This window comes from Struthio camelus, chromosome 2, assembly GCF_040807025.1.
Source record: "Struthio camelus isolate bStrCam1 chromosome 2, bStrCam1.hap1, whole genome shotgun sequence".
NCBI lineage: Eukaryota > Metazoa > Chordata > Aves > Struthioniformes > Struthionidae > Struthio > Struthio camelus.
This window is the reverse complement of record NC_090943.1, coordinates 23,541,210-23,566,322: the sequence shown is the minus strand read 5'-3', so window position 1 is coordinate 23,566,322 and position 25,113 is coordinate 23,541,210. Positions and strand designations below refer to the sequence as shown.

Sequence of the window (25,113 nt, the reverse complement as noted above, 5' to 3'; positions counted from 1 at the left end):
GCTGCCTCTATTCTATAAGAAGCTGTTTTTCAGCACAGCAGAACTTCAACTGCTATTGAAATTAGGCCATCTGATTAGCTATTTTAGTGAGGTGTTTCCATGTAAAAGGAAACATAAAGGAGACTCCATTCATGCTATGCTTGTATAGCTTAGGATGCTGAGAAATGGCAAACTAAGGAAAAACTAGGCTTAATCTCCATCTGACTCTCCTTTTCATTTCAGATATGAGCAAGCGTACCTGACTAGTCTTGTTGGTCTGAGTCCTGAGAAATATTTTTGGATTGGTCTCTCAGATATGAAAGAGCAAGGGGTGTTCACGTGGGCTGATGGTGAAGCTGTTCTGTACACAAACTGGAACTCTGCAATGCCTGGTAGTCTTTGTCATGTGCAGTCTCTGTCATCTGAATCTGTATTTTAGAAGCTGCATCTTAAAGTCCTATGCTCAGGAAGAGTGACATACAGCAGTTACCAGTTTCCAAATGCTACTTAGTGAACGGTGTGATGGTTACAGAGTCAGACGTACCTTTGCATTCTCAGTGATCGTTCTACGAGCGCCTCTCCCTGCCCCCAGGATGCCAGCCTGCACGATTTTACTTATTACTAAGTGAATTTTTGCAGTTTTGCTGACTCCCTCGCCCAGTGCAACTGCATTCAGCCACAGTTATTTCAGCACCTAGGATCAGTGATGCATGGTTATGACAGCTGCCTTCTTAAAGTACCATTTAATTTCACAGAGAAAAAAATGTAAAGAGACAAAAAAATCTGCATATAAGTTGGTCTTTCCCATTGTTTTTTTACTCCTTATTGGCAGCAAAGATAGACCTGCTTTAGATACGTTCACTGAGGTGCCACATTTTACTCTGTTCTACTTGTCAGCAGCTATTTCCTTTAGAACAAGTCCTTTCTATAAAACCTGCCATGTTTCCTTTCTTTCTCCATGATGCTGCATTTAACCGTCCCTGGTCAAAGGCAATCTTGTAGGTCGGCAAAATTTTAACTCCTAGTAGTTATGCCTAAAGGTTTTGATCAGAGGAAGCTGTTACAGGCCTTTCTGCCTGTTTTTCCAGGCAACCTTCTGAGCTGGTCCAGTGAATCAAAACATTTCAGTAATTGAATCAACACAGAAGAGTTGTAAATTGTTGTTGACTTATCAAAATTGTGCCTCATCTAGTGTCATGCGTAGTTCTGGGCTTGCTTCTGGACTGCCCTAAGCCATTTTTTGGGCACACCAGTTTAGTCTGCTATGACAGGACCCCAAGTCAGCTAGAGTTTGAGGTGGTCCACCAGCACCTTTAAGTAAGCATACCAAGCACCGCTGGGTTGGTTGCTTCACTTTTTTTTTTTTTTTTTTTTTAAGACTGCAGCTAGTTTTACTTAATGTACACTAGAAGAACCAGTTTTTAAAACAGAAAATTCAGAATGAGACAGGACAGAAACAAAGGGTTGGCAGACAGATTTCCCCTTGTTCAGCGCATGCTGGCAGGCAGATTGCTTCTGGCAGACCGGCCCTGAATCCAGCACCGTAAGGACCTTCTAGCTTGCAACAGCTTCCATAGCCCCTTTATTAATGTTTGTTTTGTTCCGCAATGGCTGAGACCTGTCTAATATACGGATTCCCTTGTCCGTCTGGCGGACTTGAGCGCTTGCTGACGCTCCGTCAGTTCTGCCTGCTCCTTTCTACACTCTTCCAAAACTTCTCCTCCCAGCTGCAAGTGCTCAGCTTCTGTCTGTGAAGAAACAGTTTTCTTTCCCTACAGAGAGTCCTACCAACCCTCCATACAGCAGCCAGGATGTGCCAACTGAGCAGCTTTCTCCCCTTCGCCCAGCTGCAGCCTCTTTACAAAGCACAGCCTGGCACACAGGGTGAACCTATCGCTAAACCACCCAAACAGAAACCAAAACCACAGAACATTCTGTCTTAAACACTCTGCCGCTATTGAAGAGCAAGAATTACAGGCCACCAGAACACACTGTCATCAGTATTTTCCCCTGTATAACCATTCACTCCACTGGCAAGTGAACATTAAATATTCTGGTTCTGATGGGGTAGAATTTTATATCAATTTTTCACTGCTGCAAAGAAAAACACTGTTTTGAACTGTTCGCTGCAGTTCTATAATTGAGCCACCATGTAAGGTCCTAGTAGGGTTTTTGCTCTTTTGAAACGATTTATGGTATTAAGGAATTTTCTGTGCTGTAATTCCAAGCTGTTTCCCCACTACCAGTACTGAAACACATCCATAATGACACACATGGACATTCTGCCTTTGAAATGTTAACTCGGAGTATCTTTGATATATGGTGCCACGAACATACTTCTTTTCTGACTCCTGCTTTCAAACTACTAATAAGAGCAAAATCAAACAGAGGGGACATAGTGAAAAGGACAGAATTGAAAGAAAACACGTGGAAAACCACCTGAAAAGTGTTTTTTGACTCTACAAGCTTTTCAGCCTCAGATTGTAAACACGTTTCTGCTATTCCAGTGTAACCTCACCTGATTTCTTCCAAGACGATACTTATTCATCCACATTATTCCAACCTGTATTTGTTGCTGGATAACTGAGGACATGTAGATGACATGCTGGAAGTACCCGAATTGGCTCCCAGCGAGCCATTGGAAGCATAATGCAGCATCATGCCGAGCTAAAATGCTTAGGTTTTGAAAGTAGAGTGCAGTGTATATGTGATGCTACGCTCAGGCTGATTTTTTAATTTCAGCATGGTGCTGGCACAGCTACACTACTTTTGGTACAACTCCTTTGATTCTTGCTCAGAAATTGATGTGTTGTGCTTCATCTGAGTTTATGCATATCCTTAAACTCTTAGGTTGGGATTCATTGTATTAAACTTAAACCGTCTAAAAGTGTCTACTCTGTGGTAGCAGTCAGATCCACCTATTGTGTGATCAGAAAAAAAGATATGTGATCAATTCTCTGAACATGCACATTTGGGGACTATACGGGGAGGGAATTCAACAGTTAGGTTCATCATAAGCTTAACGATGAGGTGGCTGAAGCGAACTGAGAAGGCTCCACCTTAGAAATTAAGAGTCTCTATAAGTAATACTGTAACTTAGGTTTTGACAGCAGGGAATGAACCAAGTCATGGTGAGGGGGTTTCAGAAGCTCAAAAATTCAGATCACTTCTAGGCGATGTGCCGCAAAACCCTTGCAGAGCGTGGCATAGGAAAGAGGGAGGCAGCACATTGCTTATGCACTGGAGGTTTAAACCTTTACAAGGGGGGAGTGAAGATAATGAAGGACTCTGCTCACCTATTTCCTCTCTTTAAGAAGCTCTTTCCTTGAGCAGACATTACATTTTCTATTTCCAACAGTCTTTTAGAAAAGAATCACACGAGCTGTAAAGACAGCAGGGGAACCACTTACAAACACATTTTAATTTTGTTTTATATCTCACAAAGGGAAGAGAAGAGGTTGCGTCGTCCTGAGGACTGGAAGCACAGCTGGACTATGGGATGTTCAGAACTGCAAAGTGAAGGCAAAATTTCTCTGCAAAAAACTAGCTGAAAAAATGAGTCTTCCTCTTGCTCCTGAAACAATTTCGGATTCCAAATGTCCTTTGGGTTGGAATACAGACAATAGCACTAATTCATGCTTCAAAGTAAGTATTAATTTTTTCAACAAGCCTGCTCATGAGACAGAGGAATATTAAATGGATAGAAAGTCTAAATTTCAGAGAATGGCACATTATAGTACAAATGTAGTAAGCTTTTATACAGACTATTAATGGAAATCACTTCAATTATTACTGTATCAGTGATATGTAAGATTAACTAAGTATCATATTCTTTAATCCACATTATATATGCTTATTTATAATTTACTATTTTCCTATATTGCTTATAGAAGGCAGTCAGTTTTATTTTTAATATTTACAATGTAAACAGTGATCTACTATAAAATTTATCTATAGATTTTTGTGAGAGAAGGAAACCAAAAGAAAACATGGTTTGAAGCCCGAGATTTTTGCAGAGAAATAGGAGGAGATCTGGCTGCCATTAAAAATGAAGAAGAGCAAAGACTGATAGAAAATTTAATAATGTAAGTAAACATCAAATAATTGATGCTTTAGTGTAACGATACATTATATAGGAATACTAAAAAATATTCTTGATTCTTTCCTGAGATAATTAATTTATTTTAAATCTATTTCTGTTTATAGTCATTGTCGTAAATAAAAGAATTGGAAAAATAACTTCATGTGGGTACCAATTTCCAAACACTTATTTGGAATTCCTAAAATTGGTCTTTATCCACAAACCTTTAAAACTAAAAAAAAAAAGAAAGAAATTGGGTGAATTCTCCTGCTTTAGACCCATTTCTAAGTTCATTCACTGAGCCATTTTGAAACAAAACTGTCGCTTCTAGTACACTTGAACATTTTCTTTTCAAAGAACATAATAATCACAGCATCGGTGAAGAAAAACAATATGCTGTGTTTTCAATACAACAATTTGCAAAGTGGAAAGTTTTAAGGTGTGATCACTTAGCTTATTTACTAGTGAGAGTTAGCTGGCCAACAGTATTTTGTCCTTTTTAAAATTTCTACCGCAATTACCTTTTGGGAATTCAGCAGTTGAGTCTTTGAATCTTCAGATACATTTATACTTACTTCATCATTACAGAGCAGGTATTTATCTACCAGTCCTTGCAGCTGTATACAATACATTTATATTATTTGTTCAGAAGTTTGAATATTCCTTTGGACCTCTAGTAAATGTAAGGTTTATTTTCCTATAGAACTTGTCAAATGTGATGCGGCTAACTGTACACATCCTCTTCTTCCATGATACGTTTTTTCACATTCTAGAAACAAATCCCCATCATTTCGGCCTTTCTGGATAGGTTTACACTGTTTGGATCCTGACGGTGGGCTTTCCTGGAGTGATGGATCACCGGTGAGTGTTAGACCCTCCCAATTTTTTCCTGACTTTTCCATTGTTGGAGCTGTTTCCATGACTGGAAACTCCTTTCCTTGTAAGTTAAGAACAAAAATCAACGCTAGTTTCTACTGTAGGTGAATTACAGGGAAACAAGTTATTTTGACAATATTGGATTTGAGTATTGTGGAACAATCAATGAAGAGTCATCCATGGCATGGATTAACATGCACTGTGAATACAGTCATGACTGGATTTGTGAAATAAAGAAAGGTAGGCTACTTTTTTTCCGAGCTCGCAGTAAATGTAGTCTGAGAAATTTGAGTCATGCTCTACCAAATTAGGAAGTTCCCCAACCAAGAAAATTTGATTGATTTCACAGGAATTTTGCATAAGGAAAAATGAGTCAAAACATAGCAATACTTTCAGAATACAGCGCTTCAACTGTTAATTAAAAAATTTTGGTTTATGCATATTTAAAATTTTCTATTATTTGATGTTATACTGAAAATATACATGCTTATATAATTATGGAATCATAGCAAATAAGGAGAAAGCCACCTCAAGGGCTCATCTGGTAAAATCCCAGATTGCTCTGCCCAAAAGAAGATTTTGTCAAAACAGCAGCTTTTGCTGACATGAAACTGCATTTTTCTTGGAACTACTACTTCTAGGGAATTTCTGAAATGGAGGGCTGAGGGAGAAAGCAAGGGTTTCAATTTACAAAAAAGATTCCTTGAAATCTCAATATCCTGTGTGAAATGAAACTTCTATCCTCCACTCAGATGGAGCAAGGAAGCTAAAAACAAAGACAAATTAGTTACCTAGTTTAATTCAAACAAGACTACCAGCATCTTAGAATCATTCTCTGTGTAAGATGATGTCTGAATTTTTCATTTAAATTATGTCTCAGTAGACAGCAGGTTTTCAGTCAAATGTGGTTTTTCACTAAGTAGTTTCTTAGAAAAAATTTATTTTGCCAACAAATGTATACCAATAAAATTCAAAATACTTTGAAGTAGATTTATTTTTGATTTTTTTCATTTGAATTTCTTGCTCAGCTACAAGATCACATCTATAAAGAACCTTATTACCGTGCAGAGCAAGTATGCTAACATTCAAGTAACATATTTTCAATCTTCTATTTTCTCTCAGAAACAAATACTCATTCAAACTAACTGCATTCGCCAAACTTAGGCAACTTTCAGGATGTACAAGATGCACTCACCAAAAAATCTACTGATGCAGAGATGTAGAGCTGTAATACATCTGTTATTCCCTGAACATACACTCCTTCTCTGCACCAACAGTATTGAATAAATACATTCTTCGCTGAATGTGTAAAACATGGAAAATGGTTTGATACCAAATTCATTTTCACTAACTGAGCACTTACACTGGGTGAACGTTCAGGAAGCATTTTACATCTTCATTTTTTGTCCATTTCATTACAGGAGCACCCTTGAAATCAGAACCTGCAAGCCCTTCTGCCAGTAAGTTTTTTGTTTATATCCTCTTATCTAAAGAGTAATATCATGTAACACGACCAGCACCACATAAGAACTGTGCAGAATAATTCCTTTTCTATGTTGCAGTGTATGAAGTCACTGAAGATGGCTGGGTTATAAACGGGAACAAACAATATTTTTTCAGCACAGAAAGTACCTCTATGGAAAAAGCCAGAAAGTTCTGCAAAAACAATTATGGAGACCTTGTTACTATTGGAAATAATAATGAAAGAAAATTTTTGTGGAAATACGTAAGAGGAAATTTAACTATGTGTTTCACTATATATGGTGTGCATACTCTGCTGTGTGTATGCTCTGCTGCATATGCTGGTGAACTGCAGGAGAACAAGCTTGTCGCATAATATTGTTACTACATTTTATCGGCAGTAGATTTAAACGTTCAGCGAAAAAATGTTTATACTTCAGAATAGGCCTTCTGTTTAGGAAAATAAATACAAAAGAATGTATCCTTTACTAGAGTGGGTATATTTTTTATATTCTAATCTAAAGAGAGCTTTCCCCAAGACGAAAGTTATGTAAGGAGCAACAAACAGGTAGATTAAATGTACACTGAGAAAATTATCCTTTTTTCCAGGATGGTTACCCCTAGCTTATCTGACTGGTCTGAAGTGCAGTGATATGCGCAGATTTGAGGCTACTGCCAGTATAGCTCTGAGGGTCACATACTGTATCACGCTGCCGAACAATACAGCTTTGCAAAGGCAGGTTTAGCACAAGCCCAGGACAGGTCAGGGATTAAAGAATCGGGACCTTGGTGAATTCGCTGTGCTGTAACACGTATCAAACCTGCTAATGTACACCCCGGGCACTGCCTACGCGTGGTGGTGATTGCTGGGACACGCCAAAGCCACCGCAGGCAGCGTGCGGACAATTTATGAGCAGGGCTGTTTGCTGCTCAGTGCTCCCGCCTCTGCCCTAACCCGGTTCAGTTCACTAAGACTGAAGTAGCCACAGACCCTCCATTCCTCATCACACTATTAGATGATTGTGTTCATTATGTATGGGAAAGGATATGAAAGGAGCAGAGGACAGACAGCTTGGGACACTGGAACTGCACAGCTGCTGAAGAAGAAAATTTAGATGTATTTACTCCTAAGTACCAACATATTTATACTAAATTCTTCCTCAAGTCTTCCTTGTGTCTTTTAAAAGTGAGAACAGGATCCAACTCTAAAAACTTTCATCACACTGTTAATGCAGTCAAACTAGGGAAGCAGCAGTAAAGATAATGAAGCAAAAGTATGCAATATACAGTACTTATTTCATTGGCAGTCCTCTCTGGTGGCTACACATGAACATTTATACAATATGTATTTGTCTATTTGATTTAATCGCACAAAAATACATTTTTTTCATATCAGATAACTGTAATGTAAAAGCAAGCACTAACTGAAAGTGTATTTTTGTGTGTAGATCTTAAAAAGTGGCAAACTGGAATCATACCTCATCGGATTACTTCAGGATGTTGATCAACAGTTTAGGTTGGTAAACAAAAGTTACATCAAAATTCCTAGCATTCAGTGCAGAAGTTTTGTACAGCTAGAGTTATTTCTGGAGGGACCACTGCAAGGGAGTTAAAAGCAGTTTCAGAGAGTTATATTGCATGTTGAAATGTGTGCTCTCCCTTGGTTTATCTGCATTGTAAAATCACTATATTTCAAAGGCTTTTAAAATAGATCATATACATGCTATGAATACATAGATAACAACTCTTAAAAATAACAATATTTTTGTTCTTTGACTTGACATGCTGGGATTTTATTATCTAAGACATTTTAATCCCAGCAGAAATCCAATTTACAGTCAGACACACTCAGCTGTAAATATTTTATTTTGGGATGGTAAGATTATTAGCAAATGATTGTTAGGTTAAAATAGATTTTTCTCAACTGTTTCATGAACGTTATCTGACCAACAGCTACTGTGTTGCCTTTGTTTTTTCAGTTGGGCAGATGGAAGCCCAGTTCACTATGCAGCTTGGGCACCAGATGAGCCCAACTTTGCAGCTGCTGAAGAAAACTGCGTGGTCTTAAATAAAAAAGATGGTGAGTTACAAAACATTTTTAAAAGAGTATTTTTAGGGGTATCTTTCTTCCTCCATTTGTTAACGTGACTTGCCTACCTTAATCCATTCTTTCCCAGGGATTTTGTGAAAAAGTCCCATAATAAAGTTTAGTCATTATATCTGAGGTTAGTTCACGGGCAATATTGGTCATGGAAGTAGAATATAAGAAATTATAACTTTCATGGGTAATACAGCAGAAGACTGGAGCAATAACTTTTCAGCTGTACAAACAGTAAGTTTCCTTCAAATCAATGGCAAATTGGTCTTTCAAAAATAGATGAGAGGATAGCTAGCCAAGGAATAGAAAGTATACCTAAGGACCTAGTTTCACATTTAATTGTGTTTCCGCTGATAAATTGTTACTTTACACTTGCACTCTTGAGTGTAAGAAAGATGTTTGTGGGTTTTGCATGGAGGTTAGGGAACTGCCGTATCAGGCATATCATATGGCTTCTGCCTAATATAGCCACTACTTGCACAGTTGCTGCAGGTTCAAGGTTTGTCTATAAGCAGTGAAGATGGGATGGACAGTTGAGCTGAAGCATGCCATCACTCATGCTAACATTCCCAGACAGAGTGCTTGAGAAGCTACAGGCATAGAAGTCAGTTCATTTTCTCACAAACTTCAGTCTTATTCAGTGTCTTCTTATCTACATTTAAATTGATTTCAGGCTTGTGGAATGATATCCACTGTGGTTTTTCAAATGGCTTTATCTGTGAGAGGCGCAGGAGTTTTATAAATGCAACACTTGCTCCAATGGTACCTCCACCTCCAGGAGGATGTCCTAAAGATTGGCTTTTATTCAAAAATCAGGTATGATAACATGCATTTAAGCACAATATGAGTCTTTGGGAAGGTATGTAAAGCAATAAAGAGGTCTTTTATCTCTTAGTTACCTTTTGACAGTGATTATCCGAAGTTGCACTAAAAATTGGACCAGTTACCTAACTGTTGCAAAATGATGATTTTGTAGTTACAGATTTTTGTTTTCCTGAAAAGTAGCCATCTGAGACACATTGACAAAATTGTTACATAGCATATATCTACTTAAAAAGCTCTTACATACACTCTTAGAGTGTATGTAAGTGTACAGTCAGTCATTTGAGCTGGAACAAACCAAGAATAATGCCTGATCTTTCTAAAAAAGTTTCAATTTAATGCTTCCCTCATCTCCAAAGAGGCAAACTCTGATGTGCATATTAAGTCAGAGTTCTCTTTTATAATATATAAAAAATTGTTATGGAAGCACCCACTGATACAACGGTGGAATTTATGCCAGTTCACCTTTTTGTAATTGTTACAGTTGTCAGAGTTATTTCCAACAAGCTCCACAAGTCTTATTCTCTGCTACTGGTATGCCACAGAGCAGAAGGTGCACTGGAAGCATAGCGAGGGCACTTTTGGCACATTCATAATTACCAGGACCATTTCAGGGTGAATGTCTACTGGTAGTATGGTAACTAGGTATTTTTTTAAGAGTGCATTAGTCATATACTTCCATTAATAAAAGAGCTACAAAATGAGAAAGGCTGATTAAACACACAACAGCTCACTGATCACAGGCTACAGGTCAAAAATATTGCTTTTCACAAAGCTCAGATGATCCCATGTGGAATGCTGTGCTGGCTTTTGTGTAGTTTTTGTTTTGTTTTGCTTTGTTTTGTTTTGAGGAAACAACACTTCTTTGTCTTTTATCAATGATGAAGTATGGTTTATCCAAAACTCTGAGCTGGCTGACACACAAGATTCTTCTACAACTCCTACTGTGATTTATAAATGGTTGTTAGAGTTTTGCTGGGATATTCTGCTACTTGGCGAAAGATACAGAGTAAATTTAAAATCTGCAAACAGAGTATCAGAGCAGGACTTTGATATCAGACTTGGAATATTAGTGCTGAGTCCTTGTTAACTTTACGAATTTTTCTTCTGGATCGCAATTGCACTAATTTCTATTAAAATTAGTGTAATTCAAACCTACATTCCTTTTGCTATCACTTATTAACAGTCCAACTCATTCTCCCCCAGTGTTACAAGATTTTTGGCTCTGCCTATGTATATTGGAGAACTGCACATAGAGCTTGTATGAGCCTTGGAGGAAACCTGGCTAGCATACATGATGGACAAGTACAAGGTATAGTATAACAGCTCTTTAGGTCTTGGACAGTATTTATTCTGTACACAGTGATCATTTCCTACAAAAAAGAACATGGTAAAAAGAGGTAGTTGTAAATATATATATATTTTATAATAGCTATACTCACATGGGTTATAAGGCCATGGCATAAAGCTTTTTTGGAAGAATTAAAACCAGCTGCCTCAAGCATGCTAGTGATGCTAAGGGTTGCTCCCTCCTGCTCCACACAAACCGCTTTACTGATTTGTAGGATATGAATTATCAGCATAGAATAACAAATCCAGACCTGATGTTTGTAGTTTTTGATACAGAGAAGGCAAAGGAAGTCATGGCCTGCTCCTGTCAGAAAAAGAAATGGATCTAATACTATCCCTCTCTGAAATGATTGCCCTAATTCTGCAAATTAATTCCTCTGTAGCAATGTCACATGAAGACACATTTTCACCTTGACTACGTTCCTAGGGTTCCACCTGCAGCTAAAGGTAGCTACTTGTGTAGCTTCCATCAGTCAATCAGCTCATTCCAAGGATTGAAATAAGTGAACTCAGTAGATAACATGATGGTCATGCAGGTATTTTATCCTACCTCTTTCTGAACTAGTCTTGCTTCATAGTTACAAACACTTCCACTCTTTGAGACTTTTCACAGGCCAAGGCTTGGAACCTTGGTTTGCCATAATCAAATTGGGTACAATTCCAATCAAATACGAATTAAAATGCATTTACAAGACTTTAGAAAAACAAAATACTTAAGGATTTGTTTATATGCTGATGTCTTGAGTGATGACATGTTCAACTTCCTTTCTATTGCCTTTTACCAGCTTTTCTCACTTACCATTTGAAGGATGTGTCAAGTGATCCCTGGATTGGCTTGAATGATATACTCAGTGAACTCAACTTTGTTTGGACTGATGGAAGTGCTGTTTCCTATACAAACTGGGCTCAAGATTGCCCCAAACTTGCAGAACCTATTTTGTTTCCCAGCCTACATCCAGAAGATGGCCACAATCGGCAACAGGTAAATATCGCTTATAGTGTATCATCAGGTTAAATCAGGAGAGCAGTATCACTTTGGGTAAGCAGTTCAATTTACCATAAATATGCCTCAACCCTTTTCCCAAGTTGTTCATTTATCTTGAAGCTGATTCTGTCAAGAATAACCACTATTTAAATGTCCCTTTGTAGGCCATATACAAAGCTTGACTTCCATTCATTTTTATTTCATTCCTATTCCAAAATCTAGCTGGGAGCTGCTCATTATTCAGTGAAACAGAAGGTGTGATAAAATGTTCTTGAAAGCATATTCAAGTATTCAAGTATATTTTCTCAAAATATAATTGAATGAAGAAGCAGGCTGAGCTGCAGTAGCAGCATTGAAAAGATTTACAAGATAGTACCGAGCAGAAGCTGGCCACAACAAAGGAGACCACAAAGAATGTGTTTCTAGAGCAGTTCAAAGCCCACAATATCAGAATTCAAAGAAAAAAGGAGTGAAATGTCCCAGGTTTACAGTACTTTGTTTTTTAACATCAACGTATTCATACTCCTTGCCTTCCTCCATCAGTTTGACTGTGTTTCTCTGAAGAAAGGTCATGCTGATGATACAGGAAAATGGAATGATGAAGTATGTTACAACTCCAGAGGGTATATATGCCAGAAGAACAGTGGTGAGTTCTGTTTTGCTAGTCTTGAAATTGATAATATATTAATTAAAAACACTTCTCTTGTTCGACGTTATTTAGATCATTGCTCACAATTTTTTTTTAGGTAAAGGACAAGTAAAACTTTAGAAAAAATCCACAGCCTATCTTGCATCCCAGTACTGCTTAGCAGTGTTTTGGAGAAGGGAGTGATAAATACTAGAATTTAGGAACACAAATATTTTTATTTTCCAATACTGTAATTGAACAGCTAAAAACCCCAAACTTTTTAATTCGATAAGTTGATAATGATCTGTATATCATCATAATTGGCAAGTCTTACATTTATCCAAATAAATTTGATAGTCATATTAAGCAGCAAAAAATAGTTTGAAAAGACAGAGTTGGTGTGCAGTTTTTGACTGACTGTTTTGAAAACTACTGTGAATTCACTGATTCAAAATTGCCAAAGGCTGAGAACGTATTCCTTTCATGCAGGTTCATTCTTTTTTGGAATTATCTGCTACTCATAAACATGTAACGAGAAGTGTTCCACTCAAATTAGCAATTTACTACTTGGTTTGTAAATAATGAAGATGTTATTCAGTTGCTCAAGTGAAATATGTGTCCTCTAGATATACCTATTCTTGTTTTCTTTCTTCTCCCTTATTCCTACAGATCCTAAACTCTTTAAGTCATCAGCCACACTGCTGGATTTTGCTTCTGCCCATTCTGATGGAGTTAGTTATTCTGTCATCCATTCCAAAATGAATTGGGAAGAAGCACAAAGATCCTGTAATAACAAAGCCTCAGAACTTGCCAGCATTTTAGATGTATATAGCCAGTCACTGTTGTTCTTACTCGCACAAGAATATGGAGAGCCTCTCTGGATTGGTCTTAATAGCAACATGGTAAGAACATATGCATTACAGAGAGTCAAGCTTACACTGGACCAGTCTTACTCTTTGTTTAGAAGAATCTTACTGCATGCTCTCATCCTGAAACCTGTAAGAATTTCTGTCAGTGTATCGCTGAAAGCCACAATTTATGTCAGTACTATACCCATTTAACGTTCAATGAATATGAGCCATATTGTGCAGATTTTAATGAATCAAGAGCTCTTAAATGCTGTAGCCCAGGGGAATGCTCCTGCAAACCAGCGTACCACAATGCTGTTTACCGTTTGAAGTCATTTAAAGGGTCTCCAACATAACAAGCAATATCTCCCACTTCATGAGTTTGCTTTAATTTAAAAGATATTCCAAAATCAACATGCATGAGTACATCCCGCCCTCTTGTCATGTGTTTATGTATCCCAACGATTAGTGCCATCATATCTTCGCTTGCACATCTGACATCTGGGAAGGAACGGATTTTATATGTGTGTTTATGTTCACACATACCTCCCTAAGTAGTCTTATTTACGGTAGCAGCAGAGAAATACAGTTAGGGACAGAAACAATGGCAAAAATTATTTAAAGGAATCTGAAGGCTATACGATAGGGTACCAGGACATATTGACCAATGGATTTTTTTTTTTTCATTTGTAAGTGCAATTGGTGTAATAGTCCCCATTCAGAAGTTAGAATTTTATGGAGGAAAATCCTTTGTCAGTGAGATGTCTACTTCAGTTGCATGACAGGAGAGAGAAAGGTGAACATTTGGCTTGTAGGTGTGTTTTGACATGCTATACTCCTCCCCATGAATCACAGTCTTGGTAACTACAACAAAAGTGATGGCTATTGATCAGCATTAAAAACACTCCCACTCACACCTTTAGACACTCCCACTCCCACTCCCGCGCACGCCTTTGGTGGTACCAACATGTCTTATTTGACTCCCAGTCTTGAGCCTTCCTTCACGTCCCCTTAGTTTTTCCATTCCGTTTCCCAGTGCTTGAAAAATGTTCTGAATTAATATTAGATACTTTTCTAGAGGGTATAAAAAAATCGTTCTACGTTCATATTCTTGTATAACAGACACTGTCATCTCATTGCAATAAGCATTTACAAGCTCAAAAATGTGGCATTATTAAGCACACGATTCTATACTAGTTTTATGAAAGTCCTCCAAGGATCCTGTTTAGTAATGTCACTCTCACCAACCTTGAAATTACCATATAGATTTTACTTCCAGACCAATGGCAAGTATCAATGGATTGACAAATGGAGATTGGTTTACAGCAAGTGGTCCAGTGGGGAACCGAAACAGAAATTAGCATGTGTCTACCTAGACACTGATGGCACCTGGAAGACAGCTTCATGCAAGGAAGAATTCTTTTCTCTCTGTAAAAAATCTGATGGTAAGCAGTTGAATATAAGTATTTTAACTGGAGGGTGTGGAGACTTATCAGCTGAGCTAAATATGGTAAGAAGCTGGAAAAATACTTGCTTCATGGACTAGTATATAGGATGACATGAGCAGCTAACTAACTAGTTTTAAAAATTTACAGGAATTCTTCTCAGAAGTCAGTCAATTCATACTAATCATCTCTTCAACTCTGAAAAACATAGGACTGATTGCTCATTGATTTCTTAATTATTCATTCTAATAGAGAACTCATTCACTTACTATGAGATCTGTTTTGATAAGGAATATTGTATCCAGTCTGGGGCACCATAGTTTGAAAAGGATGTCAGTCACCTTGGGTTTTCAGATAACTAGGAAACCAGAATTGTAAGGAAAGATTATAACTGGGGTTGGACAGTCTGTAGAAGAGAAGACTAAGAGAAACCATAGTATCACTTTCAATAATGAAACACAGCTCTAAAGAAATCAAATTAAAATCTTCCCTATATCCCATGTGAGTTTGACAAGGAATAACAGGCTTAAAATACAGCAAGAGAGATCTGTGTTAGATATAAGGAAAATCTTCTAAATGTACAATACAGAAGCATTTAATAAACCCATTGGACAGGTCAGGGAATCTCCATCACCACAGATTGTTAAGAACAGATAGGACAAACTTCTGTTAAAAATGACATAATTATATGTCTATTTGGTGTCACCTATGAGCACAAGGACAGCACAAGATAATCCCTTGGGGCACCTTTCAAGCACAGACTTCTACAGTTTCTATGGAAATAAGGAAAACTGTGATTTCACAATTTAGCTAAATATTCTAATGTCTTCTTCAACATTATGAAAGCTCTTTACCTTTTATAAAATTAAATTTTACACACAAAACCTGCCAACTACTTACTAAGATGCATGCAAGTTACATGTAAAACTACATATTAAGATGATGTAGTTTGAAGATTGACATGTAATTTCTCTTTCCACTTTAATATTCTGGGAATCTAATTTGAAAGCTGAATGTTCCTCACTAGGGAAAGAAACAGACTGCAAGACTCATAGGAAGAAAACGTAATCTGGCAGAATATTTAATTTTCATTCCATCCGCATTAATCTTCACATCCAAAATTTTCCTATTTTATCAATCACTATGGAATCTACTCAGGATGCAGTTTAATAAAAACACCTGCAAGCTATGTTGAATAATGCCAGCGCTTTCATTCATATTCACAATTTCAGGTTTTGATCCTGTCAAAAAATCAGTGTCAGAAGCCATTTTAAAAATAGCAATATTAACTAATTAGGCAGATCTTTATGCCAGAAAACTAGCTGGATATTTTGTTGACTACAGTCATTAAAAATCATCATTGGACAGAGTCTATACTTCTTAAAAACTAGTGCATCTATCTTCTTAATCACCTTGATTTCTAAATACGAAATAAATTATGCTCTCAAACACAAAATGAAAACAATATCCAAGCTCTTTTCAGACTGTTTTTCTTCTATAATGAGAAACCTAATACAATTTGTTTAGTTTTGTCTTACTAGTATAATGACAAAAATGAGTTTTATAAAAAAATTGGATGACGATTATCTGATCTTTTATCAGTAATAGCCCCTACTGAGCCCCCAGAACTCCCTGGAAAATGCCCTGAATCAAAAGGACACAAATCTTGGATACCTTTCCATGGTCACTGCTATTACTTTGAAGCCTCCCGGAAAAGAAGCTGGTCTCAAGCTTATCAGGAATGTGCCCGACTGGGTGAGTGTCATGTTTTAGAAAGACTGAAGACATAATTAAAGGCATAAAATAGTGGGTGATACTGCTAAGAAAATCTTATGCAAAAACTTCATACTCAATGCTTTTTAGCCTGTTTTTTTTTTCTGAGAAAATGGCATTTATGCTGTTTCACTATAAAACTAAATATTTTTGGAGATAGAGGTGTCTTTGATATTTCAATTACCAGCTGAGCTATTAGTATCTCAAAAATATTAAGTTCCTCCTAGTTTTATGAAAAGCAGTAATTGTGTAGACCGGAGGGTGAAGACTGCAGTGTTAGCTTCCTCCTTCTCGAACAAGAGAGAATCCACACAGAATGTAAACTACAAGACACAATTCCCTGGCAAAGCCGTCTTTGTTAGTTCCAGGGCTCTGTTTATTAATTGGATTTCACTGGCTAGACAACAAATGAGATGGATGAGCTCCATTATTTAGCTTTCATGAACTGCCAAAACACATCTAGCCATCCAGTCCCTCTGCTGTGTTGTCTACTGTTTGAGGAGAAGAGCTGTACGTGGATTAAGGGAGAAGAAAAGACACTGTACTCCACATCTCTGATTTCTGTTGAATGCTAACCAAGAATTCTTGAGATACAGCGTAATTTCAGTGTCTTCTAACTATTTTTAAATGAGGAAGAATAAGCAACATACTATACATCAACACCATATTACTGACTAATTACTCTCGTATGGTTAAGAGGTAATACAGGGATTTCTAGTAATACTTCCTCTTACGTATTAAGACGCTGGCCTATGGTTGAGTAAATGGAAAAAGTAGCTTTGCAAAGGCATTTTACTTTACAATTGTGTGACAATAAAATTCACAAAATAGTTCTATAAAAAGATAAATCACACAATTACTAGAAAAAGCATTACACTAAAAAGCAGAATGAAAGATCATACTTTGACATCGGTCCGTATACCAAATTCCAAAGCTTTTGCCTGCACTCTAGCTAGGCCAGGCCAGGAAGTTATTTCTTGATGAACCCAGCACAGCCTCTGGACACATTCACGATTCTAATAGCACTCCATGTCTGATGTATGACAGAGCTGTAATGGCAGGATCATGGTGCTGACTACATCACATGCATTACTGTCAGCGTATCAGCATCACATTTAGTGCTGTGGTTGGCCCTGTCCAAAAGTATTGCAGGAGACCAGTTTTTCTTCTCTAAAATATCAAAGGCTAACCGAAAATCCATGCCTTCGTGCTAACTTGCATCCACACACGTCACAGCCGTGCTCAAAATGGCTGGATAGGATACAATAAACTTAATGAGACTAGTGAATATTCTGTGCAAGAATATGTAATTTCTGTGTTTATTGACTTAAACTGTCCATAAAGCGTAAAAGAATGAGACATTGCAATGTGTTCATTAATACTTTTCAGCTGCTAACTTGGTATCAATAGGAGACTATGCTGAAACAAACTTTCTGTCAGACAGCATTAAGGTACTCCATGGAAAATCACCAAACTTTTGGATAGGACTGAAGAAAAACGATAGAGGTAATATCTTAAATATTTAATCATATATTACTAGATGATACAAAATGATGATGTAAGATATGTTAAAAAGAAAGCATCTTTATATACTTGAAAGTATACGTACCTATCAAATATATAAAGTATATTTCAAGGCATGCTTACATATGCTTAGAACTGTAACTGAAATGTTTAATTATCTATTCATGCTGTAACTTTTTTGTTTTTCCATCACATGTTCTATCAGCCTAAAACATTGTGTTTTATCCATATATGCTTATTTTAAACATCAGAGGAGTGGGTATGGACAGACAAGACTGCAGTGGATTTTGTCAACTGGAACATGGCAGAGCCTTCAAACAACAGGAATAAGCAGTGTGCAGAAATATGTGCGTTGTCTGGGTACTGGAACAGCAATGTCTGTTCTTTCAAAAAAGGATATATCTGTAAAAAACCAAAAAGTAAGTAATATTTGTAATATATTGAGGTTATGGCTAATAATGCCTCATGATGTATCTAAATTATATATTCTAAAGCATGTGTGCACATACTGTAAAGAATGATTATAGGTGTCTATTGTTTTTGCACATATATCTGTACCAAGATTCAGTGACCTAAATCCTGAGGCTTCAGGTGCAGCTGGGTATACCACGTGGCTTCCAACTACCTCCTCAGAAGGCTGCATGCCCCATAAGACCTGTATAATAACCATGAGCCCCATGCAGCTGTCTTGGATACTTCAATCACCTATGTGTAGGAAACTGAATGGCTAAAGACCACTCATTTTTCATAAGAAGTGGGTTTTCAGTAAAGCCAGAATTGTCCCGCAACTATCACAAAACTTAAGCTTAAAAGCAACAAGTTTTGTCTCATTTCAGTTTGACTGTATTACCCCCCCCAAAATTTTGTTCTTATGAGCACGGTGAAAACTCTGTCTGCAGGAGTTGGTGATTCATTACTATCCTCTGTGCTGACGGAACAGAGAAATATGATTGCATACATTTTTGTGGCACTCTTTATCTACAGTGTGATAGAATCATGTTTAACAGCACTTTCTAGTATTTTCTTGATAGCAAAATGGTCATCTGAAAGAAAATTCAAAGATTCAATTACCAAATGAGATTAAACTAAAGCAGTCGAGAACTTGAACTGGACATTTTGCTGGCTTAATTCCTCCGCATTTCTGTTAACCTTTCCCTTACTTAAAAAGTTTAGGAACCCCAGTTACCAGAGCATTGTGTTCATTCCACAAACACAATCACAAGGAAGGGTTGCCTTCAAAAGAAGGCTAAATTCACAGAAGATTCTTTTCAGCTTGGTATTTCTGTGAATAGAGACGCTTATGAGATATTTCCAGTACACATGAGAACTTAATTCAAGACATGTTTCCCATTTCAGAAAACACCTAAAAGTGAATTAGATTCAACAGGCAGTTTCTCAAAACTAACACATTTGTAAAGGCTTTTAGAAGATACAGAAATCTAACCGTAATCTAAATTCTTGTTGGGTAACATAACTGAGGAGGTCAAGTTAGAAGCTTACACATTCTTAGCTCCACCTCCCAGGGAATGCAATTATCACAAACAGGTGAGCATGTGGACTTAGGAACTTTGAAATTTCTCTTAAGAGCATTCAAAATAAACACTTTATTTTCTTTCTCAAAGCTACTGAAAACACAGTGATGCTACCAGGAAATAAAGGTAAGCATACTTCCTTTAAGTAGAATTAAGGAGGTGCTCAAATATAACAAGCACATACTTAAATAGTTTCTAAATATTAATTCTAAAAGCATTTCAAAATAAAAAGTCCATAAACTTCATTTGTATCTAGGTACAGAAAAGAGCTATAATTTTGTATTTTTTTAAATTAATACAATTATATTTTTTGTTAGTAAAATAACTGGTTGGACTGAGAATCTACATGCATATTGCATTTATATGAATTCTAGTCAAAGTAATCCCACTTATTACTAGATTCTGAAATCTCTTACAATCAAAAGTATTGATTCCATTTCATCTACTTACAGGAGAGAAAAAGGAGAAAGTATTTTCCAACATCATCATTTGGCTGTTTGTTGTTCTAGTCCTTTCTGTTGCTGGAGCTGGAAGTACAGTTTATTTCTACCTGAAGTTCAAGAAAAAACAAAACCAACTAGATATTTCAACGAGAATGAAGGGACCAGCAGCAGCCGTGGATAGCCAAGAACAAGATGCATTTACTGACATGTAGTTTGACAAAATACCTGTATGTTCCACGTAGCAGAAAACAATCTATGTAACTGGAATCAGTGAAATCTTAGGCAGGCTTTGCTTTTTCCTGTGCAAATAACAGTCTTCTCGCTGCACAGATATAAAGTTCACAGATTTATATAAACACATACAAATATATACTCCCATCAAAAATTGCCTCCCAAAGAGCTTCGGAGTAAAACTCTTAGAAATTTTTACTATGTACAATTGTTGTATTTAACTTAATGTAGGGATTCTTCCATTTACATACAGAGGAAATCATGTTACTCCTTAACGTTAATTTTTCCTATTGTATTGCTTCAGAGTTATCTAGACTGTGTCGGGAAACACAGATGATTTCAGATTTTCAGATTCAGTGTGTGATATCATCTTTTCATTCACGTAAAACCTACTCTAATACCTGGATCTGTGAATTAAATATATTTTCCTTACTGAAACATAGATGGGTAGATAGAAAAATAATTCAAAAGACTTTCCTCTATTCCTACTTCAAGTCTGAACTTGGGAATAATTATGCCAATTTCTACAGCCTTGTACTTTTTTATTGTTCTGCAAATATTAACATTTTTCTACTAGGTTCAAATTAATAACAAATATATGAGAGTAGATAATCTATTCATTGGGTATTAACTTCAGTAATGATGTTTTCAGTATGCAGCGATGCTACTTTTTTCATCTCAGCATATATAATAAATGGCTGTCTATATACTGCATTATTTAACTCTCCAGTTCAGAGAAATGTAATCACTAACTCATTTTTTACATTAACTTTTTCCGTTTCTGTTTTAATTTCACTTGACAATGTACTTCATTAGATCCCCTTTCAGATTTTCTTCAAGTGTACACAATAGCATTGTTTGCCTTAGCGGACGGTTTATCATTCTGTGCATTTTAAGAATTGTACAGTCTCTGAGATACGGAAACCTTTCTCCAAGGTATAGGAAGGTGCCTGGTACTAACAGGCCTCAACAGAGAAGCATACAGAGGGGCTGGATAACACAGGCTTCTACAAAATATCTGCAAGGGGAAACAGATTCCCTCATAGGCTGTTTTGTAGAACTGCAGTCAGAATTTCTTACGCTGTCCCCATGTGTAAGGTCTCTGATTGACAAAAAGATGCCAGAACACTAAAGCTCTCCTCTAAAGAAAAGAGAGTATCTGGAATAGGTTCTACGTCTGGAATAGATTTTCTGTGCCTAAGTCTCATCAGTTTGAGACATTCATACAATACACTCATCTCACCTCTAGGATTTGTCTTTGTTTAGATACGCAGTAAACAACGAAGGGCCTTAAGTAAAAATATTATGGATGGCAGCTTAGAATGGAAGTCACTCTTTCCTTTAGGAGTACTTCAATAGTTTTATCAAGAGTTGCCTTAAAACATGGTGCACTACTGCGAACATAACTTTCCTGTTGAGCTGTCATTTTTTTCCCTTGCATTGCTTTGCTTGATGGACACACTTTATACACTTCGGGCTGAGTTTGTAAGGCAGGCAGGCTCCAATTATAGATTGCAGGACCTCTAAAGACACTGCAGATTGCACAGCTTTCTCCTTTCTGGTATGTGTGTATGACATTACTTAACCATGAGACCTGGTTAAAAAAAATAAACAAAATAGCGTTATTTAAAATAGAGAGAGAACTGAAGTAAAATAAACTCAGTTTTACAGTATGTCCTTTGAACACTTTGTAAAACCCAGAGGCAAAAAATTCAGATAAAAATAAATTTCTTGTATTACTATCATGAATCCATAATCCCAACTCCTGTGATAAACAGTCACAGCTATTTTCAGGAGGAAATAGGAAATGGCTCAGAGAACTTTGGACACAACTGGAATGAGAAAAACACCACCTGCTTCCCATGGAGATGACTGCAGATATAACTGTTTCCTGGTATGTGCAAGAGAAATCTGGGAATACATAGTTATGCTTGCTCTTTGGAAGAGTAAAGAGTATAAGTGTTTTTCCTGTGTTATACTTCCCAACAATACAGGATACTGGATCTTTCAGTATGTATGCCCATTTCAGTGAATCTGATAAAATAACCTTTTCCCAAAGAAAAATGTGTTTTCAGTAAAGACTTAACAGAAGGGAATAATTGTTTTAACAGTTACTTGTAAGTGTCGTGGCCTACAACTGTAAAAATGGGAAGCTCATAACAGAGGTGCCCTGGTGACCAAAACCAGAACAGCCTAAGAAGCCTAGAGGAGAGAGCCCCATATTACCACCGCAGTTACCAAGGTCAGCTGAACAGTCAGGCTTCTTTGCATGCCAGGCTGTAGGATCTGTGCTATTATATGGAAATTGTTTGATGTAGATGCATTTGTATGTACAGATATTTTGCAGTTAGAGTCAATTCAACATAATGTCTGAAAAAGAAATGGACAGAATCATAGGCTAGGCAGGAGGTCTGTCGCTGATCCCCCTGCACGAGACTGAAACGCCGCCAGGCTGATCCAAAGGCCTCGATTGTTACAGAAACAGCCAAAGACAAAGAGCACTGTGGTAAGAACAGCACGGAGATAATGGGTGAATGCAGAGCAAGTGTGCACCAAGTGCAGTGGAGCTACCACCTGTGTACAGGACTGAAAGGAAGGCCTCACCTGGACCATACGTGCCTGCGTTAGCTGGGCTCAGTCATCGTCACCCACCTGTGGTGAGGGACAGCACTGCCACAGCAAGGACGGTGGATGCAGCCTAGTGAGTCTCAAACAGCTCAACATCCACTGGGGGAGAGAGACTAATGTGTCCAAACGGTCTGACACCTCTGTATTTGTCCTTTGAAGTGGATATTGTGTATGACTAAGGAACGATATTGGCCACTCACCTTGTTAATCACTCAGACAGAAAAGAGGACCGGGTTGTACTCAGACTGAGTGCACAGAGCAGCAGAGAACCATACCACTTTCAATGCTTTATCTCGGTGTTTCTGTCCAAGTCAGTTTTTGGCCTCTCCCTTTTATTTTCAAAAAGTCCTGTCTACTTAAAAGCACTGTCACTTCAGTGCTTGGGATAAGAAAAATACTGTTCATCATGAATGAGCATTAATCACTTTAAATTAGTTTCAGAGTGGAGAATAGAAGACACAGCAGTTTAATGTTTCTTGGAAATTTCCCAGTACTGCTGTTAAATATAAGCGATCACAGTTATGTGTGTGTTTATGTATGATCACTCATTTTCATAAACAAATCACACTTGATTTACCTCACTAGTTTCCGAAGGATACACCACCTCCTCTGTAACGAGGTTGGGGTCATTTTGTGACAGAAAAATGTAATTCAGCAGTGGGAATACAGAATTCTTAGTTTTCTTGCGCCAAAGGAGAAATTTTACTTTGCAACTGTAGCAGTAGAGGAGTTGAAATGATATGGTGTCTGAAAATCCACAGCAAAAAAGAAGAATGTATGAATTACAACTAATGTGTTGTCTCAATATTACAAAGGCAGCATTTTGAGAACTAATCTTTTCAGTTTTTTGTGCTAATTTCTTTTTGCATCTGTTAGAACCTTTTTTTATCTGATACCACTGTTACAGAAGAGACTAAATTGCTGACAGAATGGAAGATTTTAGACACTACGACTGGCCGTGCTGGCACTGATTATCTGTGAAACACCACCTAGGAAACAGTCCAGTCAAACAGTGAACACTGATGAGGAAAGGCACGATATGCTCCTAGAAATACAGAAGAAGGAATGGATGTACCCTGCAACAGCAACATGTAGTCTCAGTACATCTGTGCCTTTTAGGGCACTAGGGCATTACACTAAGTTTTGAAGTTGCGATCAAACGAAAGATCATACAATTGTCGTAGTGCCACCAGTAAAAACTAATCACAGCTGACAAAAATAATCTCATTTAATGCATTAATGCTTGTGGAATAAATAAGAATTAGAGTAATAAGACATTTTTTGTCACTGTACAACAGTTAAAACATTTAGAATTTTTGAGGACTGGTATCCCTTGACAAACAATCATTATTACAAATTTTAAATACAGGCTTTTTAATAGCCCCCTTTGTTCTCTACTCTTCTACTTCAAATAAATTTTTATAGGGAAGAAAAAACTTAGCTTGTCAGACTTTTTATATGGCATTAAAGATGATCATAGATGTCCTTTATGGGAAAAAGGGATATTATCCTAGATGGGCTGCAGCTGCTGCTATTCAACTACATTCCCGATTGCTTTAAGACAAGACATAAACATGCCCACAAAGTAAAAGCAAAGACGACCAGCTACAGAAAGAGGTACCACGTATAATCTCTAACAGATACTCCAGGAGCGGACAAATCTGTCATACCATCCAGCAGTTTAAACCTTTGCTTTTACTTACCTAACAGCTATATCACAAAGAGATGCTGTCTTCATTTACTGAAGTAGATTCTTGCTAAACAAATGGTTCATTTCAAAGCTAGGAAAGGGAAGAAAAGCAACAGGGAAAGAAAAAGAAACCTAAGTAAGGAGATGACAATAAGGGCAATAATTTCACTTTTCTGCTTGCACTAACTAAGTTCAATGAAGACTGATATCATTTTGGGCTCTCTCTCAATCTTGTTCAGGTCAGAATGCCCTGCAAGAGAAAGACACAGGAGTGTCACAGTGAATCATGAGACTTTGCAGATGGTAAATAGAATACCTAGGATGATAAAACTTATTTCTCTCTCTCTCCCCCCACCCTTCTGGTATCTGTAAAAACAACATATCCTAAAAGGAGTGATGAAACAATTCATTTTCTTGTTATTTTGTCCATCAATTACATATGCACTAATTTTGATCAAGAAATTTCCATTTTGCTACCTGTGTGTTCATAATAGCCTTTAGATGGTATCAGAGGGCCTCCTTCTACTTTTGCTGACCTTAATAAACTGCTATATGTAACAGGCTGGATGAAAACTGTACAATGCAGTGTACACGTGAACATCAACTTTGTAACAAACACAAATTCATTCAATTATAAAAACGTTTTTCAGGTTTTTAAGCATCTTAAGCATTTTACACGTGTAGGAAAACAGAAGTTAAAAGGTACCTTGTTATATTTT

The 25,113-nt window shown here is 37.2% G+C and overlaps 1 protein-coding gene across 1 annotated transcript in view; it reads left to right on the top strand.

Moving 5' to 3' along the window:
* Positions 1-20,625, top strand: part of LOC104143278 (macrophage mannose receptor 1) — a 34,020-nt gene extending 13,395 nt beyond the window's left edge. Inside the window, exons 12-31 of the mRNA XM_009673686.2 lie at positions 223-371; positions 3,425-3,624; positions 3,937-4,064; positions 4,834-4,921; positions 5,041-5,176; positions 6,358-6,396; positions 6,499-6,662; positions 7,846-7,913; positions 8,377-8,477; positions 9,169-9,311; positions 10,524-10,629; positions 11,453-11,649; positions 12,196-12,298; positions 12,950-13,182; positions 14,408-14,573; positions 16,176-16,328; positions 17,736-17,852; positions 18,122-18,289; positions 19,493-19,528; positions 19,855-20,625. Coding sequence (XP_009671981.2) covers positions 223-371; positions 3,425-3,624; positions 3,937-4,064; positions 4,834-4,921; positions 5,041-5,176; positions 6,358-6,396; positions 6,499-6,662; positions 7,846-7,913; positions 8,377-8,477; positions 9,169-9,311; positions 10,524-10,629; positions 11,453-11,649; positions 12,196-12,298; positions 12,950-13,182; positions 14,408-14,573; positions 16,176-16,328; positions 17,736-17,852; positions 18,122-18,289; positions 19,493-19,528; positions 19,855-20,057 — 2,698 coding nt within the window. The 3' untranslated portion in view covers positions 20,058-20,625. The remainder of the gene's footprint in view (positions 1-222; positions 372-3,424; positions 3,625-3,936; positions 4,065-4,833; positions 4,922-5,040; positions 5,177-6,357; positions 6,397-6,498; positions 6,663-7,845; positions 7,914-8,376; positions 8,478-9,168; positions 9,312-10,523; positions 10,630-11,452; positions 11,650-12,195; positions 12,299-12,949; positions 13,183-14,407; positions 14,574-16,175; positions 16,329-17,735; positions 17,853-18,121; positions 18,290-19,492; positions 19,529-19,854) is intronic.
* The last annotated feature ends 4,488 nt before the right edge of the window (positions 20,626-25,113 follow it).